The 20,160-nt window shown below is 53.2% G+C and overlaps 1 protein-coding gene across 4 annotated transcripts in view; it reads left to right on the top strand.

The window, feature by feature from the left end:
- SCARA3 (scavenger receptor class A member 3) overlaps positions 1 to 19,547 on the top strand; it is a 37,461-nt gene extending 17,914 nt beyond the window's left edge. For 2 of the 4 annotated variants that reach the window (XM_006764758.2, XM_006764759.2), the window contains exons 2-6: positions 419 to 514; positions 1,955 to 2,074; positions 4,198 to 4,296; positions 5,543 to 6,586; positions 17,739 to 19,547. In XM_006764758.2, the coding sequence (XP_006764821.1) occupies positions 419 to 514; positions 1,955 to 2,074; positions 4,198 to 4,296; positions 5,543 to 6,586; positions 17,739 to 18,190 (1,811 nt within the window). In that variant the 3' untranslated portion in view covers positions 18,191 to 19,547. The remainder of the gene's footprint in view (positions 1 to 418; positions 515 to 1,954; positions 2,075 to 4,197; positions 4,297 to 5,542; positions 6,587 to 17,738) is intronic. The other 2 variants (XM_006764760.2, XM_015564606.1) reach the window with 2 other exon arrangements.
- Positions 19,548 to 20,160: the final 613 nt, after the last annotated feature.

Below are 20,160 nucleotides of genomic sequence, written 5' to 3'. Positions count from 1 at the left end.
GGGGGGAATGCACCTGTTTCAGTCACCATGTGTTCAGGATGAAAGGACGCTGAGCCAGATCAAGTAACTGGCTCTGAATTCTTTTCACTTCACTGAGAGGGGGCTGAGCAAGGTGCATACAGTGTAGGAAGCTGAACTGGCCCGTGTGTCCTTTCCACCTTGTGGGAGGTCACGGAGTCTCTTTACTTGGATGTGTGGGGACATCCCAGTTTCTCAGCCACTCAGTTCTTACCTTTAGCCCTGTTTTCTCTGCTTACCGTCAGGTCACCTGGAGCTCAAGGGGCCAACTTGGACCCAGGCGTGTGTGTGGGGAGGGTTGGACAGGGGCTGGGGATTGGTAATGAGTGGGGCATATGGAAAGGGGTGGGTGTGGCTCAGGGTCCCCGCCTGGCATCTGACTGCACTTGGCTCATCACAGTGAGGTCGGCTGGCGGCGACGGAGATGCGCTGTGTGTTTCAGAAGAGGAGCTGGCTGGTGATGAGGACATGCCGTCCTTCCCCTGCACACAGGATGGTAAGGGCTGGCGGGGGGGCGGGGGGGGGCGGTGCTGCCCCCTGACCTCTTCTCTGTGCTCCTTGCTCCCAGCCCCAGGCTGGTCACTCACCTCTCTCCATGGCTCCAAAACCCTGGCTGTCCTTCTCCCCTCTGCTTCCTCAGCGGTAAAAAGGCAGAGTAGCACGGAGTTTGACACAAGTGCCACCTGCCTCCAGGGCCTCCCCCGTGAGACCTGTCGGGGACCTCTGCCATTTCCCCAGGGCCTGCCTCTCAGCGGGCACAGAACTGTCCCCGTCGTATCCCCTGCCAGCCACGTAGCCTGTCCTCAGGCCCACAGGACCCAGCGTAGCATTCGGCTCCTCTGAGTTGTTAACGAGCTCTCCTTGGTGGGTTTCAGCATAGATTGGAGCAGCCCTTCTCCACCTTGGCTGTGTGTACCTTGTAACCACTCAGGGATGCCTGAGGGTGGCCCTCAGAAACGCGGATGCCTTTTGGTCTGGAGTGTGAACGAGGCATCGGGAATTTTTAAACATTCCTGGTATTTCTAACGTGCAGCCGAAATGGAACGAACCCTAGAGATTTCACAGCTGGGACATCCCTGCCTTCTCCCTGAGCATTAGCCACCTGCCAGTGTGGCCAGGCATACCTGGTCCTCTCCTTCCTCTGTACTAGGGACCACCTGGTAGACTAGAAGAATTCATTTGGTTTCCCTAAGAATTGCTGGTTACTCTTTTTTTAATTATATTTTATTGATTTTTTACAGAGAGGAAGGGAGAAGGATAGAGAGTTAGAAACATTGATGAGAGAGAAACATCGATCAGCTGCCTCCTGCACACTCCCCACGGGGGGTGTGCCCACAACCAAGGTACATGCCTTTGACTGGAATCGAACCTGGGACCCTTGAGTCCACAGGTCGACGCTCTATCCACTGAGCCAAACCGGTTAGGGCATTTACTCTTGAAGTTTGGGGACTGGCGATCGACCTTCTGGTTTGCCTGGGACTGAGAGGGTTGCCCAGGGGGTGTGACTTTCAGTCTTGGCAAACCATCCCGGTGCACCCCCTATCGCGGAGTTCCCGTGATGTTCAGGCTGTTGGTGCTGAAACCAGGGAAGTCCCAGGCAAACCGGGACGGTAGGTCACGCAGTGGTGAGCCGTGTGCTGGCTGCCGCAGGCTGTGGATGCGCGGTAGGGCTAACGTATGGGAAGACGTGTTTGCCCACGGCCAGGCTGCATGATGAGGCCATAGAATGACAGAAGTGCTGGGTGTGCTGTGAAGACCCTGGCTCTGGTCTCTTCGATTCCTGAAACCTCTGGGGCCTAGAGAGAAGGCGGTGAGATGGTAAAGAATGAGGATCTAGAACGTGGAATGAAATGAGAGGAAACCAGCCAGGGCAGGGACCGGGAGCTCACCTTTCAGCTGCAGCCTCAGCCACTGGCCTTCTTTTGTGCCCCGACAGGCCGGCCGGGACCCCGCTGCAGCCGCTGCCAGAAGAACCTGTCTTTGCATACGTCTGTGCGGATTCTTTACCTCTTCCTGGCTCTGCTCTTGGTGGCCGTGGTCGTGCTGGCCTCTCTGGGTGAGTGCAGACTCCCAGCAGCATCCGGGGAGTCCCGGGCTCCCCCCGCCCCTCCACCCTCCCAGGCTGCAGGGGATTTCTGATCAGGGCTCCAGCAGCCAAACTCCCTACACAGACCAGCAGACCCCTGCGGCAGGGCCCAGAGCCAGGGGGTCTCCGTGCCTGGTTCAAACCACAAAGACGGGCTCGTGCTTTCTGGTCAGCGATGGGCTGTGTGATCTGGAGCAAGGCCCTTCCCCTCTCGGCACCTCCGTTTTCCGAGAGATAACATGAGAGGCTAGGACGAGATCCGTGATTCCCAGTGTTAGCCCCATGTGAGAATCGCTGGGAGCTTTAAAAAAAATATTGATGCCTAGGCCCCACCCCAGTAATGTAATTAGTTCATATATTTAAGCTTTCCAGATGAGCCTGCCAAACATCCGTAGTTGAGGTCACTGGATCGGGTGATTTCCAAGCCCCTTCCGTGGTCTTTGTGACTGTTTCTCAAAGTGAGGCTGGATGCCTACCCGCCTCGAGGTCACCGCGGTATTTGTGGGAGTGCAGATTCCTGGGTCTCACCCAGACTTACTCCATCAGAGTCCCGCAGGCACAGCCCAGGGACCCGGAGGTCGTGGGTCCCTGGCACACTGTGGTTTCTGTGCGTGGTAGCTGACCCAGGTGAGGCATACAGCTAGACTCAGGTAACTTCCGCCTTCTGGGTACTACCGGTTTATGGTAAACTGCTGGAAACACATGGGATGGCTTCTCACTGCAACTGCCTTCGGATTTTAAAAATCCAGACTTCTTTCCTAAGGAAACAGTACGTGTGTTTGCCCTAATGGACTAGTGGGTAAACTACGGCCCGCGGGCCGGATCCGGCCCGTTTGAAATGAATAAAACTACTGAAAAAAAAGACTGTACCCTTTTATGTAATGATGTTTACTTTGAATTTATATTAGTTCACACAAACACTCCATCCATGCTTTTGTTCCGGCCCTCCAGCGCAGTTTAAGAACCCATTGTGGCCCTCGAGTCAAAAAGTTTGCCCACCCCTGGGCTAGACATTAGAGACAAGGCTGGGACTCGGAAGAGACCAGTGGGGTGCAGAGGGTGCCTCACGCTAGGTGCTGTGCCCTGCACACATCTGGCCCTGAACAGGGGGCTGTCTGGTTCCGACCCTGGTTAGAGATAGTAAGTCCTCACTCAGCATCATCAATAGGTTCTTGGAAACCGTGGCTTTAAGCGAAATGACATATATGGAAACCAGTTTTGCCATAGATAACTGATATAAACAAGAGTTAAGTTCCTACACTATATTTCTGGTCACAAAAGTATCATCAAACTTCTAAATAAAGACCCAAAACACTTCTACTATTAAATATTCAAATAAATGTGAGCCATACATACATTTAGGAAAGATGAATAAGGTCAAATAAAATTATTTTCCAACCCAGTGATTCCAGTCCAGGGCTGTGGGTGGCCAGAGCCTATCCCGGCCGCTCAGGGTGCGTTGAGGGAACCCACCCTGCACGCCCTTCCATCCCAGGGTGCATCGCACACACACACACACACACAATCAAAGGACCCAGGGCCTCTCACTGTTACCAATTAAATCTCGACAGCTCTGACCTACACAGTGTTAATCAAAGCCCATGGCTCCCAAGCATTTGGAATCAGCATTTTAGAGCTGATAACAACCTTAGAAGTCATTTAGCTTCAGGTTTTCTTTTTACAGATGATCCAATTGAGCTCCAGAAAGATTAATCAACTTGCCCAAAGTCACCCAACACATTTGAGGCAAATCTGGGACTAGAAGCATATATATATATATATATTTTTTTACACATATGTGTAATTATGTATATTACACATTATAATATGTACATACATTTAAGACATACATATACAGCCAGGTATATGTACACATAAACATATAAACTTAAAGGAGAGATAAAAACAGATATATGTCTATAGGTAGGAATAGTTACCTAGATATGTATTTTTAAGAGATGCATGACAAACTCTGGTCATAGGAAGCATTTTCCCTCTCTGCCCCTGGGAAGCCCATAGAAGAAGGGCTGATAAAAACGCCTTTCTCTGAGGCAACATCCTGCCCCAGTGTCTCACCTGTATTTGCCCTACAGTTTTCAGGAAAGTAGACTCTCTCTCCGAAGACATCTCCCTGGCCCAAGCCACTTATGACAAGAAGCTTGTGTCTATGCAGGAAAACCTCCAGGGCCTTGGTAAGTGTCCAGTGTCCAGATGTGCTGACTATTATAGAAAACGAATGGTACCTGGGGTAGGGTGATGGTCACCCCCCCCAACCCCCACCATGTGCCTCTGTGTTTTGGTGCCTGGAGCAGGGCAGCCGTCACCAACTTAGGCCTAAGGGAGGAGGGAGGACAGCCATGGCTGCCTGCTCCCTGTCCAGCTGGAGAACCACCATTGCAGGAGGGCTGCTCCGCAGGGCTGGAGATTCTGCGTGTGGTAGGGAAGGAAGCGAAAGACAATTCATTTCCCTAATACCCTCATGCATCTGAAGTTATTTTTAAGACTTTCTAAAGCCTTTTGGTAAGTCAGCCCTTTCCTCATCACTACTTAAGTGTGCCTGATTCATGATACTCTTTTTTGTTTTGTTTTGTTAATCCTCACTCGAGGATATTTTTTTCCCACTGATTTTTTATGGAGAGTGGAAGAGAGAGGGAAAGACAGAGAGAAACATCGATGTGAGAGAAACACATCGATTGGTTGCCTCCTGCACAAGCCCTGACCAGGCTGGGGAGGAGCCTGCAACCAAGGTACATGCCCTTGGCAGGAGTCGAACCTGGGACCCTTTGGTCCACAGGCTGAGACTCTATCCACTGAGCCAAACCAGGTAGGGCTCATGATGCTCTTGATCTCCTGCTTTAACAAGGGACCTTCTCACGCTGACAATGAGCCAGAAGGAGCCATCATGGAAGGGGTTAGAGGTGGTCTGGTCATGGAGAGAGAAAGTCCTGCTCTGCCACTGTCTTGATCAGTGAGTGATATTTTGTCAAGCCACTTCTCTGTGCCTCATTTCTCATCAGTTACAGGAGAAAAAATTTTGCACCGTCTCCTCAAGTTTATTGTGAGAGGAATAAATGAGATAATAGATCTGAAAATATTTGGAGAAATTTTAAAATAAAATGTCAATGGGAGGTGCTTGGCAACCTCAGGAAAGCTAGAAAGATATATTCTCCAGCATTTGGTGGCAAGATGGAGATTTAGATCTAAAGCCTAAGTACCTAAATACTACATTTCAGGTCATAGGAAAGAGGTTTGATACAAGTAAGGTCTCATAGAGATGGCCAGGCTCTTCCAAAATGGGTTTCAGAGAATGACTTAGGAAAGGAAGAGGCACTGGACAGCCACTTGCCAATTCATTATGCTCTGCAGTATTTTATTTAAAGAAGTAACCTTTGTCCCATGATCCTTCGGCAACTGAAATGTTCTCTCTCTCTCCTGAAGATCCGAAGGCCCCAAACAACTGCTCTTTCTGCCACGAGGCCGGGCAGCTGGGGCAGGAGATCAGAAAGCTGCAGGAGGAGCTGGAGGGAATTCAGAAGATGCTTCTGGCCCAGGAGGTCCAGCTGGACCAGGCCTCTCAGACCCATGAGCTGCTCTCCACCACCAGCAGTCAAATCTCCCAGGAGATGGGCAACTGTTCCTTCTCCATCCACCAGCTCAACCAATCTCTGGGGCTCTTCCTGACTCAGGTGCGAGGCTGGCAGGCCACCACGGCCGGCCTGGACCTCTCTCTGAAGGACCTGGCCCAGGAGTGCTACGACGTCCGGGCTGCCGTGCACCAGATCAACTTCACCGTGGCGCAGACTTCAGAATGGGTCCACGGGATCCGCCGGAAGACGGACGAGGAAACCCTGACCCTCCAGAAGATCGTCACCGACTGGCAGAACTACACCCGGCTCTTCAGCAGCCTGCGCACCACCTCGACCAAGACCGGAGAAGCGGTCAAGAACATCCAAGCCACCCTGGGGGCCTCTTCACAGCGCATCATCCAGAATTCCGAGAGCATGCATGACCTGGTGATGCAGGTCATGGGCTTGCAGCTGCAGCTGGATAACATCTCGTCTTTCCTGGACGACCATGAAGAGAACATGCACGACCTGCAGTACCACACGCGCTATGCTCAGAACCGCACGGTGGAGAGGTTCGAGACGCTGGAAGGACGCATGGCCTCTCACGAGATCGAGATCGGCACCATCTTTACCAACATCAATGCCACCGACAGCCACGTGCACAGCATGCTCAAGTACCTGGACGATGTGCGGCTGTCCTGCACGCTGGGCTTCCACACCCACGCGGAGGAGCTCTACTACCTGAACAAGTCCGTCTCCCTCATGCTCGGCACCACGGACCTGCTCCGGGAGCGCTTCGGCCTGCTCAGCGCCCGCCTGGACTTCAACGTCCGCAACCTGTCCATGATCGTGGAGGAGATGAAGGCCGTGGACACACAGCACGGAGAAATCCTTCGCAACGTCACCATTGTACGAGGTGAGCGTGAGATCTGGGCCAGGCTGCTGCACCGCTCCCAGAGGGCTGTGGTCATCTTGCTAGACTCAGGAGCACCTGGTTTCAGGCAAAAATCCTAGTGGGCTAATACAATCCTGTAGCAAATGCCGAGGGCAGCTGGCAGTTTTAGCGCACTTGCCACCTCTTTTTAAAGGTGTTGTGGCTCCTAACTTTGCCTGTTATACATTTATATGGGTTTGTTTAACTGCACCACAAAGAGAAATAGGCAGGCCTCGTCTTTTGAAAACCATCTCCTCTTGTTTTCTGCCTTCCCACCCTCTCATCAGTGCTCTCAACTATCTGCCCTTCAGATGCCCACCCTTCTGATGCTGTCTTCTCCTATTTCACCCCTGCATTCCTCAAAGTTCTCCAGAGAAACATAATTGGGGGGGTGGGGGGGAATTGGCTTATATAGTTATGGAGGGTGGTAAGTCCAAAATCTACAGAGGTGTTGTCCTGGTTCATATCCAAAGACTGGAAGTTGCTGCAGAACCAGGAAGGGATGATGTGTCAGTTTCAAGACCTTCAGGTCAGGCAGGAGAATTCTCTCACTTGGGGGAGGATCAGCCTTTTGTTCTATTCAGACCTTCAGCTGAGTGGACGAGGCCCGGTCACATTGGGGAGGGCAATCTGCGTCACTCAATATAGGGCAATCTGCACATTGGGGAGGGCAATCTGCGTCACTCAATATAGATTTAAGTGTCCATGTCATCCATAAATACCCCTACAGATACTCCCAGAATAGTGTTTGTCCAAAAATCTGTGTAGTAGTCCTGCCTGGATTGGGTGGTTGTAGTTTACCCCTACAGATACACCCAGAATAGTGTTTGTCCAAAAATCTGTCTATCCCGTGGCTCAGTCAAATTCACACATAAAATTAACCATCACAAGTCCACCTCTTTCCAACTTGGCACTCATACACATTTCCTTAAATCATACTTAATCCTCAAATGGAGACATAACAAAGTCATCATTTTACCTGACGTACATGATGCTCCTATCCTGTGTACAACCAAAACCTCACTAACCCTTCCCGGGAAGAGGAGACTAAGGCCTTCAGTGATGTTTATTCTTCTCTTTGATATCTCATAATTTAAATACTATGATATAAACTTAACAATATTTAAATACTGTGATATAAAGTCAATAAATTTTGTATCTTATGTTACATGATTAGGGGATAAGAGAGAGAAGAAAGAAAGATATATGTTACATATTTATATACTAGAGGCCCAATGCACGAAATTCGTGCAAGGGTCTTGGCCCTCGCAGCCCCGGCTTCATCTGGAAGGTCATCCAGAAGGACGTCCGGAAGGTTGTCTGGCTGTCTGGTCTAATTAGCATATTACACTTTTATTATTATAGATATTAGTAACACAATAAGGGGAAAATACTGTTGACAATTACATTCCTCATTTCTTCACCTGGTCACATAGCTGGTATTAATAACTACCTTTTTCCACTACGAATTTCACATTCCCTTTGCCCTCCAGCAAACAGCTTGGCTGCTTGCGATTCTTTACCTGATGGTGAACAAATCTTCACTCTCAAAGGCCCTCTAGTAGTCCTGCCTGGATTGGGTGGTTGTAGTTTTCCATAGACCTTCCTCACAAGGCATGGGAATGCTAAGTGTCTCCTGTGTTCCACACATACTCCTCCATTGTGAAGTAGTAGTCCAATTCCTCCCTGGTAGTCAGGATCAGTCACCCCAGTCAGCACAGTGACTTCTTTACCTGTTCATTCAGAGGCATGAGGTGCCCAGCGTGTCTGGGCAGCAGTCTTAACTTCCTGTTCAATGGAATTACGTTGTATCTCTTGACAGAAACATTCCTTCCTTTGCAACTAAGATCTCTAAGCCAGCAGAGCGTAAGGTTGTAGGAGCAAGCAGCAAAAGTTTTGCTACTGGGTCACTAAGGATAACGGTGAGTGGTGCCACTCCCATGTCCATCCCTGACCCCTGGAGCTGTGACTCCTGGCTGTCAGAGGAGCAGCACCACGTATGGGACACTGACAGAGCACAGCCCTGAAAGTGTTTGCCCGCTAACTGGCACTGTAACTGAGTCTTCAAAAGGCCATTCCATCACCAGGCCAGCATCGCCCAGTGGTTGAGGGTTGACCTATGAACCGAAAGGTCACAGTTCACTGGTTCAGTGGCTGTGGGCTTGATCCCCAGTGTCAGGCCTGCAGTAGGCAGCTGATCAATGATTCTCTCTCTTCATTAATGTTTTTATCTCTCTCTCCTTCTCCCTTCCTCTCTGAAATCAATAAAAACATATTTTTAAAAAGCCATTCCATCCATCCAACAAGCCACCTGCTTCAAGATGGTAGGAAACACGCACACCCGTGAGTTCCGTGGTCTTGGGCCCAGTGCCACACTCCAATTGCTGTGAAGTGAGTTTCTAGATCAGAAGCAATGCTGTGCCAATACCGGGGTGGGGGGTAAGGGCATGGGTGGCAGTTTTGGCAGAAGCATTGCATGCAAGGAAGATGTATCTTCATCCAGAGTAAGTGTCTCTTGCAGTAAGAACAAAACATTGCCCCTTGCGTGATGGAAGTGATCCAGTGTAACCAACCTGCCACCAGGTAGCTGGCCGATCCCCTGGGGAAGATGCCATATCAGGGACTCGCTGTTGGTCTCTTCTGTCGACAAGTTGGGCTCTCAGCTGTGGCTGTAACCAGGATCAGCCTCGGTGACTGGAAATCCATGTTGCTAAAACCATAAATAACCTCCAACCCTGTCCCCATGGCCACTTTGTTCAAGAGCCCATTGGGTGATGACAGGGGCTGGGGGAAGAGGCTGACTGGAATCCATAGTCAACCCTCTATCCACTTGCTTATTACAACCTCCTGGGCTGAGGTCCCGTCTGCTGAGCATTCACAGAGGACACAAATCTTCACATGTTTTGCCCATTCAGAGAGGACTATTCAACGCCTCTTCCCCAAATTTGATTTCAACCAGTTTTCCGATTGTGTTCCCTCCAAGGCCCTGACCATCCCGCCAAATCACTGGCCACAGCCTGTGACCTGGTATATAGTTAGTCCTCACTCCCTGTTATGGATAAGTTCTTGGAAACTCTGACTTAAGCAAAACGACATGTAACAAAACTAATTTTACCCTACGGTAATTGATACAAGCAAGAGTTAAATTCCCACAGCATATTTCTGATCACAAAAATATTACCAAAACTTCTAAATAAAGACCCAAATACTTCTAATGGTAAACGTTGAAATAAATGTGAGCTATACCTACATTTGAGCAAGATGAATAAAAACAAGTAAGAAAGTGATTTTCCAACCTGCTTATTCTAGTTCAGAATGACAGCTGGCCGGAGCCACTCCCAGAAGGTCAGGGAGCAAGATAGGACCCCACTCGGACGAGACACCCTTCCATAGCAGGGCCACTCAGACATCCACACTCTCACAGACTGGGACAGTGTAGAAACGCCTACCACCTACCATCTTTAGGATGTGGGAGGAAACCGGCGTCCCCAGAGAAAATCCATGCAAACTCAGCCAGAATGTGCAAACTCCACTCAGACAGTGGCCCTGGCCTGAACTGACTTTTTTCTTCTCATCAACATGATAACGAAATGACATTGAATGAAATGACATTGAATGACGTGATTCAAGGGCCTGTCTGACCATTTCTCCTTCCAAGCAAACAGAGCACAGAAATCCTGCCCACTGGGAGGCTTTCCCTTCACCGTGTCCTTCAGAGCTGTTGCAGAGCAGGGCTGCGGTGCTACGGCGGTGCACTGTGATGCCTGCATATTATGCAGACCTGGCCCTAGGAGTGTTCTTCTCTGCCTGCTGATTGTAGGGCACTCCCCATGACACCCCAGTGAGAAGGCAGTGTCACAGGAGTGGGGACCATGGGCATTTGGGCCACTTCATACAACTTCACCTGTATACCTTGTCCATTTGACAAGGTGGAGTGCAGCTCTACATGCCCAACTTCATGGCCTGGTGCGTCAGATAACAACCAGTCCATGATGGCCAGCTCAGATCGCATGGTAACTTGATGGCCCATGGCTAAGCATGCAGTCTCTACTCAGGCCCCGTAGCAGGCCAAGAACTAGTTCTCAAAAGGAGATTCGTTATCTGCAGGGCTTTGTACCCAAATCTTAAGGGCCTGCGCTGCAATTGACTTGTAGGGACCTGCCAGCGACTCCAAAAAGCATCCCTTTCTGCTCCTGCCACTTCAAGCACCATTGGGCCTGCTGGATCCCATGGCCTGAGTGGCGAGCGGCTCGTATGGTACTCTGGACCTGTTGCAGAGCCTTCTCTTGTTCTGGGTCCCGCTCAAAACGAGCAGCTTTTTGGGGCGCTCACTACACAGGATGGAGCAGCGCAACCAAATGAGGACTCTGTTGCCTCTGAAACCAGTAGGGGTGGTGCCTCCTCTTTGATTGCAGGAGAGCCCAGATGCAACCATTTATCCTTCCCCTTTGAGAGATGTCGGAACATGCCCATCCACGAGACCCCTAGAAATTCCAACAACGTGGAAGGACCGAAAATTGGTCAGCTTTGTTTCCCACCCCTTGACACACAAATATCTTAGACGTGGAGCTGAAACAAAGCGTGAGCTCCTATTCACTTGCTCACTAGGTGCAGTCAGCATAATGTCATCAGTGTAATGGGCCGGGGTGGTATCTTGTGGAAGAGAAAGGAGAAGAAGATGCTGTGAAGTGGGCCTAGGACCTCCCCAGGGTGGGTGACTAAGTTATGACATAGGCCGGAGAGCTGACATTCCTCTGAGGTAGTGAAGTGGGGGACAGTGAAGTAGGTGATGCTGGCCTTACCAGCAGAGAGCAAACTGCTTCGGGTGGGCCTATGGACAGGGATGGACCAAGAAAAGCATTTGTTAAATCAGTATTTGCATCCCAGGGGATGTGTTAATTTTCTCAAGCAATGAAACCACATGTGGAACAGCAGCAGCAATGGGAGTTTCCGCCTCGTCAAGTTTACAATAATCCTCTGTCTTCTCAGAGACCTAGCACTCTCTGCCCAGGCCAGAGAGGAAGGATGGATGGGGGATGGGGGCATCACTACCCCTGCGTCCCGTAGGCCCTGATGGCGGCACTCATCTCTGCAATCCTTCCAGGAGCGTGGTGTTACTTTGGTTCACTATTTTCCAGGTAGGGGCAGTTCTGGTGGCTTCCACTTGGCCTTTCCCACATAATATCCCTCACTCCCAGGCCAGGGACCAGTGTGGGGATGCTGCCAGCTGCTCAGTGCATCTAGCATAATTATACAACCCAGAACTGGGGAGCAACCATGGGATGGATTTGGGGATTCCCTGGGCCCATGGTGAGATGGACTTGCTCACCTGACCTCCACAAGCCCCTTCTCTGACTGGTGGGACACAGGGACACTGGGTCCCTTGGGTCCTCTGGAATCTGTCAGGTCAGAACCAGTGGGCAGTATTCCTCCAAAGGCCTGATTATCTCCTTTTCCCCAGTGCAGTTACCCTGGCAAAAGGCTATGGTCCCTTTGGGGAAGGCTGAGAGAAAGATTTGCATATAAACATTTGGTAGTGCACGGGAGGCCCCCATTGGGGGACCCAGCCTTCCCTTCATTCAAGGGGCGCTGGGCTGTAAACTGGCTCAAGTCTGAGAACTGATTGAGGGGCCACAACTCTCTGTTTTTATGATTCAGATTAGACTTTATTCACTGGACCTAGAACTTTCTGTTTATACAGAGTAAGTAAAGCTTTAGTAGGCTTCCTGCCTATCTCACTTCCAGGAACACCATGATCAGCAAGCTAACGCCATGGTTCTGTGCATGTAGGACTATTGTAATTGCTGCTTTGACTCTCTGTCCATTCAGTACCCACACCCACCTTGCTTCTGGTGGTGGGCGTCTCCACCAGGCTGCTGCCACCCTGAGATGGGATCCAGTTACCCCCACTGCACTTAGATTTCTGAATTCAGTGACTGCAGGTCCTCCTGTGCACATGCACTGGTGGGATCCCTTGGTCTGGCCTGCACCTTCTCACAATCCAGGACTCCACCTTGGCCAGGAGGGACTATGGAAGGGACTATGGGAGGGCTCAAGGGCATGTCCAGCCCATCTCACTCAGTCCCTGATCAGGGCCATCTCATCTAGGTGGCCAGAGAGGGACCACAAGATTTGTCCAGGGCGTGTCCAGCCCATCTTGCCCAGTCCTGATCAGCTGGACCCCAGCAGCAAGCTAACCTACCAGTCAGAGCATCTGCCCCTGGTGGTCAGTGTGCATCATAGCGACTGGTTGAATAATTGAATGAATGGTCAGACACTTAGCATATTAGGCTTTTATTATATAGGATACTTGTTTGGGGCCACCCTAATGACCACATTCAAACATAATTATCTCCAAAGACCCTAGTTCCAAGTAAGGTCATGTTCCCAGGTACTGGGGGTTAGTACTTCAGCATATGAATTGTGAGGGGACACACAAGTCAACCCTTAACAAATACCATTACTTTTTCATTCTAGTCCTTCACAGCAATATTGCCAACAATTTTTCCCCCTAGAAAATGGTTCCAAAGACTCCCAATCAGGATTCTTTTGTTGTTGTTGAAGTTAATCCACACCGAGGATAGTTTTCCCATTAATTTTTAAAGAGAGTGGAAGGGAGAGGGAGAGACATCTTATGTGAGAGAGATACATCGGCTGGTTGCCTCCCGCACCTGCCCCAACCAGGACCGGGGGTTGAGGTACATGCCCTTGACCGGAATCGAACTCAGGACCCTTCAGTCCTCCAGCTGATGCTCTAACCACTGAGAAAGACTGGCTACGGCATAATCAGGTCTCTTTTTCACAGGAATTTGTATGGCTACAACCAGATTCCCTGGACCCTTCCCCAGGAAGTGTGTGTCTTTGTGGGAAGGCTGTTCAACCTAAAAATCTAGCAGCTCTTAGCTCTAGAGAATAGACTATGTAATCAGGGAGATCTGGTAGTCCCAGAACATGTAGTTGGCAGGTGGGCCAAATATCTGGACCAATCACCCAGGGAGCCTCTGGAGGAAGGAGGGAGGCCCCCACTATCCCAGACAGCTCTGTTCTCTCCTCAGAGCTCAGACTTAGAACTAACCTCTCTGGTTCTCTGGTTCTCTTTATCTATTTAGTCTCGAACTTGTGGTGCCTTCATTTTGTAGCATTGAGCATTTCTATTGCTACTAGGGATCATTTTTTCTTTAATCTAGATTGGTGGTTTGGGGGCTCCTGGGAGAGTAGGTTTTGCTTATCTTTGTCATATTTTTGCAACAAAGCCAGTTATTGAATATTTCCTTGGTAACTGAAATCTTCCCACAGTATTCCTCTAACTTACGTGTCCATGTGACCTCTGGATCACAATGTTCCATCGAGGCATTAGTAGGTAATTCTTTTGGTTCATCTTCTAGTAGTTTGTATCTTTGTTGCATTCGACCTAAGAACACACGAGAGATGAAGCTTTTCCCATGACAAAGCCCATGCGCACACTTGGTTGCATTTTAGCCTCACTGCAACTTTGTACAGTGGACAAGGTGTTGGTGTCTTTATTTTACAGAAAGGTGGCCTGAGCCTGGGAAAGGTTAGGGAATGAGCTCCAAAGAGGGGCAGAGCCTTACCCAGCCACCCAGTGTGTTACTACCAGAGCTGGGCTCAAACCCACATCCCCCGAGTTCCAGGTCATTGTGCCCTCCGTGGCAGCAGGCCAGTTCCCCAAGAGGCGCCGCTCTGTCTCTCTGTCCTCTACCCTTGTAAGCTTGCTTGTTGCTCTGGCTGAGAGATGAACTTTGGACCCCTCCTGCCCAGGCACCACCCTATCCCCTGGCAGGCAGTGTTGGGGCCCTGAAAGACTAGGTACTTCTGCTCATCCTCCCACCCCTTCCCTGTTCCCAGTGCGGACCACCTACTTGTCCCAGACATGCAGTCAGTTGTGGCTCTGCCCTAATGGGCCAGGATGGCCTAATTACAGCCTCTGGCTTCCTGAGTAATTATGGGCCTCCCTGGGCTCCAGAGTCTCTGTCCCCCCTCCCAGCTCAGCTGCACAGCCCGGCCACTGCTGCTTTTCTTGCCTCCTTTGCCTGAAATGTCCCCCACTGCTCAGAGCAGCACTCAGTCCGCTGTCCTTGGCCCTTTAGCTCTGTGATATCAGGATCTTACTCCCAGCTATGTCAGGGCACCCTGTCCTGGAGAGCGCCTCGGTCAGCCTCCGTCCACATGCCTTCCCCCGTGCTAACCACTAACCTACGGTTGTTGACTTCCTCCCTGGCCAGCCCTGTTCTCTGACCGCATGATTCATGGCTGACCCGGGACCGACAGGCGGAGGCTTGGCTCACCTGAGGAAGACAGTCCTTCTGGTTACTGCACTCCCCTCTGTGGGAGCCCTCCCACCTCTGTGGGAACCCTCCCACCTTCTCCAGGCAGCACCCGGCAGGAGGCCTGGCAGTGGGAGGACGGTGGGGTGGGAAGGACGGGTAGGGGAAGGGCCAAGAGCCCCAGCCACCGTGTGATGAGGAGCACAGGCAGCGGGGTGGGGAGGAAGGTGCATGGGTTTCAGAGCTTCTCAGGCCTGGGTTTGAATCCTAACTCTGCCCCTTACTAGTCAGGGCCAGGGAGGAGAGGACGCCCATCGGAGATGGTGACAAGGGAAGGAATAGGGGAGACTGGGGGGAGAGAGTGCAAGGGCTCCAGCTGGACTCAGGGCCAGGCAGGGCAGGGCGTCCTTGTTGAGGTGCAATTTCTCAGGCTTTTCCTGAGTCGAGGCTAGAGATGGGGACTGTGGACCGTTTACCCAGGGGACAAGAGTGGGAGCCTCAGAAGTGGTGGTAAGAAGAGCGTGAAGCACCAGGGAGCTGGGGGCAAGCCCTGGAGCCGGTTCCTAGGGCAGCCCGAGCTTGAGCCCAGAGAAGCAGGCGGAGGAGCGGGGATGCTCATGGAGCCACGGGGGCCCTGGGTGAGACTCAGTTTTATAGACGAGGACCCGAGCTCGAACGGGCAGGGACTTGCCCAGTGTCCCTCCATGGCCTCTGACTTGTCCACCCGCGTGGCCTCTAGGGCTGTGCCTCCTCGGAATGGCTCTGCACTCCCAGCCTCAGCTGGCCCAGGGGCCAAGAGCAGAGTTGGGGTGAAGACGGGGCGGTGGCTTTGCCAGTTCCCAGCCCGCCCTGCCAGGCTCGGGGAGGCCGTCGGCTGCTCGGGCATCTCCCTGTGCCCGTGTTGTTCTGTGCTGCTCTGGCCGCCTTATTGGGTGGGGGTGGGGCTCGCTGTGGACCAGAGGGCACATCCTGCCTGGAGCTGCTCCCAGGCCAGGGCGATGCCACCCCCACCCCCAGCCAGCCTGGGGATGGAGTCCCAGTTTGTGTTTGTGCTGCCGGCAGGCCACGTGAGCGGAGCCCACGCTGTGTGAGGGAGGTGGCATGGCAGGCGGGGGCACGGAGCGGCTGGAAGATTTTATTGGCCCTGGGGGGTCTGATTCTGTCTGGGTTCCAGTTTCCAGTTTAGATGGCAATAGAGGACGGAATTCAAGGACACTTTGTCCCACTTAGACACACTCCGGGACGGAGACAAGAGGGAACAGCAGGGGTGGAGAGCATGGGGAGGGAGGGGTGGCAGCAGGTGGCATCAGCCAGCGAAGGGGCCCTGACACACCCTGGACCTCAGTCCCTGGGAGGGCCCCCAGCGCCCCGCTTCCAGGGTCCCTTCTCTCTGAGAGGCCACCTGGGCTCCGGTTTCCACTCAGGGACCCCTGGGGATATCACTCACCTCTCTGGGCTTTCGTTGCCTCCTCTGTGAAATGATGGGATTGGGCTGGCTCCTCCCCAGCTCAAAAGCTGCAGGGTTCTCTTTGCCAAGCGGATGATGTCACAGCAGAGTTCTCAGACAGCCGACTGCGGGCACTGGACTTCATCTCCCAGGCCAGCCTGGGTTCTGCTCCCACCACTTCCAGGCCGAGGCGGCTGCAGAAAGCCAGGCCTGCGCTGGGCCCCGGCCCCAGCGGCCTAACGCTGTCCTCCACGACTGCCCGCCATCCTCAGGAGCCCGATGGTTCTCCTTCCTCTGCTCCCAGCGCTCTGAGTGCCTCGGGCAGAGTGACGGCTACTCGCTGCTTTGTGTCCGCAGGGTCAGCACAGCTCTGGGAGGTGGTGATTTGCAGGTCCCCGCAGCCAGAGGTTGGGCAGGTCGTCTGAGCCCTGGCCTGAGCTCTAGATGGGCGCTTTGAGGAAGGGGCCATGTCTTCCTCTTGGCACCTCGCCCAGGCCCTAGGCCAGAGCTGGGTGGGAGCAGGTGTCCACAGCCATTTGGTGAATCACCTTCAAGTGTGTACCGAGCTCTCCCCGCCATGTGTCAGGCTCTGGGCCCAGGATGGAGGATGTGAGCCATGACCCTCATTATCTTCCGGGGGTTCCACAGTCTAGCAGGGTCCACCGGATAGTCTTCAAGGGCTGCTTTCTCTTTCCACGTGCCAAGTAAACAATTCAGAAGGCGGTAGCCCCGAGAGCTCAGAGGAGAGGCTGGTGTGGTCGGGGTATGCTTCCTGGAGGAGTTGCCCTTTTTCTGGGCTGTTGCTGTGCCCACTCACACTGGGAGGCCTCTGTGTCTCATGCCTCATTTTCTTGGCCTTCTCCTCCATAATGCCTGACTTCATCCCTGGCCCCAGCTGCCAAACGGGGCATGAGCAGAGCCTGGAGTGGGGCTGGGGAGTGGGCTGTGGCGGGGCTGCGTCCAGCAAGCAAAGACCATGAGGGGGTGTGCAAGGCCAGGCCAGCCGGAGCAGGACAGACAGTCTTGGACAGACGGCCTGTTCCCAGAGCTGTCCAGCTGTCAGTCCCCAACCTAGTGCACGTGTAGAACTATGGGCGAGGCCTGAAGGTAGAACAAGGAGTGGCCACCGTGCACCAGGCCTCATGCTGGACACCGAACACGTGTCCTCTCAGCATCCGTGAGTAATCTCATCCCTGCTTCACAGATGGTAGAGTCAGCTCAGGGAAGCCAAGTCACCGGCCTGAACTCCCGAAGTCCGCAGCTGGCAGACCTGGGCTTTGCATCTGTCGAACCCGTGGGCGTCACAGTGCCCGGTGCCCTGCACCTACTTCATGAGAGCGCCTCGAGAGACCTGCCCCTCACCCTCACGGACTGACCTCTCCCCTCTTCTCTCCAATCCTAGGTGCCCCCGGCCCTCCAGGACCAAGAGGACTCAAGGGAGATGTGGGTGTGAAAGGGCCCGTTGGTGGCAGAGGACCAAAAGGAGACGCTGGCAGCTTGGGGCCCCCGGGACCCCAGGGCCCTCAAGGGCAGCCCGGGGAAATTGGACCAGTGGGAGAAAGGGGGCCGGTTGGCATGCGGGGTTTCCCAGGCCTCAAAGGCTCGAAGGGCAGCTTTGGAACTGGAGGCCCAAGAGGACAGCCAGGTCCCAAAGGGGATGTGGGGCCCCCGGGGCCAGAGGGGCCCCCAGGATCTCCAGGGCCCTCAGGGCCTCAGGGAAAACCCGGGATTGCTGGGAAGACAGGTTCACCAGGCCAGCGGGGGCCTGTGGGACCTAAGGGTGAACCAGGGATCCAGGGTCCCCCTGGCCTTCCTGGTCCTCCAGGCCCACCAGGAAGCCAGATTCGCTACTGAGGAGGGTCCGCAGTCCCAGACACTGCCTCACAGAATGCTGGGAAGGGGGCTCAGGGCAGAGTGAGTCCCCAGAAAGCCTCACATGCAGAGAATTGTGCTCCTTTGATCCCGAAGGGGGTTGCCCCCAGGCCGGCCCCAGCACCTTTGGGCTCCCCAGTAGTGACTGTACCCTGGAAAGTAGCCCCTCATACACACACACACACACATACACACGTACACGCACACACACGTGTACACATGCACACATGCATTTCCCTGCTGGCCAGGGGGGCCAACTGGGTTTCCCTGGCTGGACAAGAGGAGAGGGCAGAGAGACGACCTCCCTCTCCTGTGACTGAGCCAGCCAGGGAGGTGGCTACCTCGGGAGGAAGGTCTTGAATCTGTCTCTGAATTGGTGACCAACTCCAGTCTTCCCAGCACCTTCACACCCATCCCAGCCAGTACTTTCCCGGGGCTCCCAGTAGCTGAAAAGACCCAGGGAAACCCTTACAGGGGATTGTGGTTCAAACTGGAAGGACAGGGTGGATTTGGCAACTGCAGACCCTCCCCATAACCATGGGAGCAGACCTGGGACCCACCTGTCTCACCCAGGACAGAGGAACCCACCGTGGCTGTCATTCTCCAGCCCTGCGCACGGTGCCCCCAGGAGCTCAGCGATTTCCACATGTCAGAAAACTCCTTGCTTCATCCCGGCCTCCTCCGGTCAGGAGCATTCCAGAAGACATCGAAACAGCAGCTTCACCCGTGCAGGGACGCTCCGGGCACTGCAGCATTCCGCCAAAGTGGAGGATGGGTGGTGAAGGCCTTGGTCACTGGGCTGCCTAGAGAGCTGGCCCCCTGCTGTCCATTCCTGGGGTAGGCAGTCTGGTGGCTGGGGGAGGACTGACTCCCCCCACCCCCATAACAGAGCCGCTCTCCCCTCTGCACCCTCCTGCCCACTGACCTCACCCCACCGTGACCCAGAATGGCCTCTGTATGAGCTGCACAACTGAACGAGGAGGAACAGGCCTGAACACCCACAAGAGGCTCATTTGGACGTCACCCCTCGCCCACCTCCAACTTCCTGCGCACCCTGGCAGGAAGGAGCTCGGGGAGTTCCCAGCAGGGAGCAGGCCGCCCACAGGCTCCACTCGCTGTGCAGTGGCCCGGCCTGTGTTCCAGCAGAGCCTGAGCATCCAGCCTGACTCAGAGACCAGCCCCTCCCCCTGCCCGTGGCCGTGATGCCACCTCCCTTCTCGGAATAGATGTGCAACTGGTTTGCACTCCTGCCCGTCCCCACTGCCATGTAATTCTCCCATCTACATATGGTATCATGCAACTTAGTATTACTGGCTCAGTAAAGAGTGTTTCCAAGAGGGAGGTGTCTGCTATCTTTTCTGCCCGCGGGGAGCATGATGCCTTCAGGGGCTCCACCTCACATGGCCCTTGAAGGGGAGCCAGTGGACGAGGGGTCCCCTAGCTGTTCAGTCACACTGTCAAGTCTGGGTCTAACCCCTTGGCCCTCACTCCAGAAACACTGCACTCCACTGGGCGTTCCTGTTGGGACCAGGGACTAGGGTGTCTGAGGGAATTACCCATGAAGAGCGGGGACCTCATGGGAGACAAGGTGAGCTTTATTAATTGGGCAGCAGGGCCCTAGAGCTCTGCGGGTAAAATGAGACTGGAAAATAAGACAGGCCTGGACCTCTGAGTGATACCTCCTGCTTTCCTCTTTTGCCTCTAAGATGAGGAGCTAAAACGGAAGAGGCCTGCCCCAAAGGGTTTGACTCTCCAGGATCCACAGGAAAGAAAGGACAGTTGGGTCCCCTGTGAATCTGTTGGGGCTGCTACAACAGAATACCATAGACTGGGGAGCTTAGAAACAACAAATTTATTTCTCAGTTCTGGATGCAGGGAAGTCCAAGATCAAGACGCCATGACTCACCGGTGAGAGTCCACTTCCTGGTTCATAGACAGCCATCTTTTCGCTG

Source organism: Myotis davidii, unplaced genomic scaffold (assembly GCF_000327345.1).
Source record: "Myotis davidii unplaced genomic scaffold, ASM32734v1 scaffold198, whole genome shotgun sequence".
Classification (NCBI taxonomy): Eukaryota; Metazoa; Chordata; class Mammalia; order Chiroptera; family Vespertilionidae; genus Myotis; species Myotis davidii.
The sequence above is the reverse complement of the archived record's forward strand: the minus strand, read 5'-3'. Positions and strand labels throughout refer to the sequence as shown.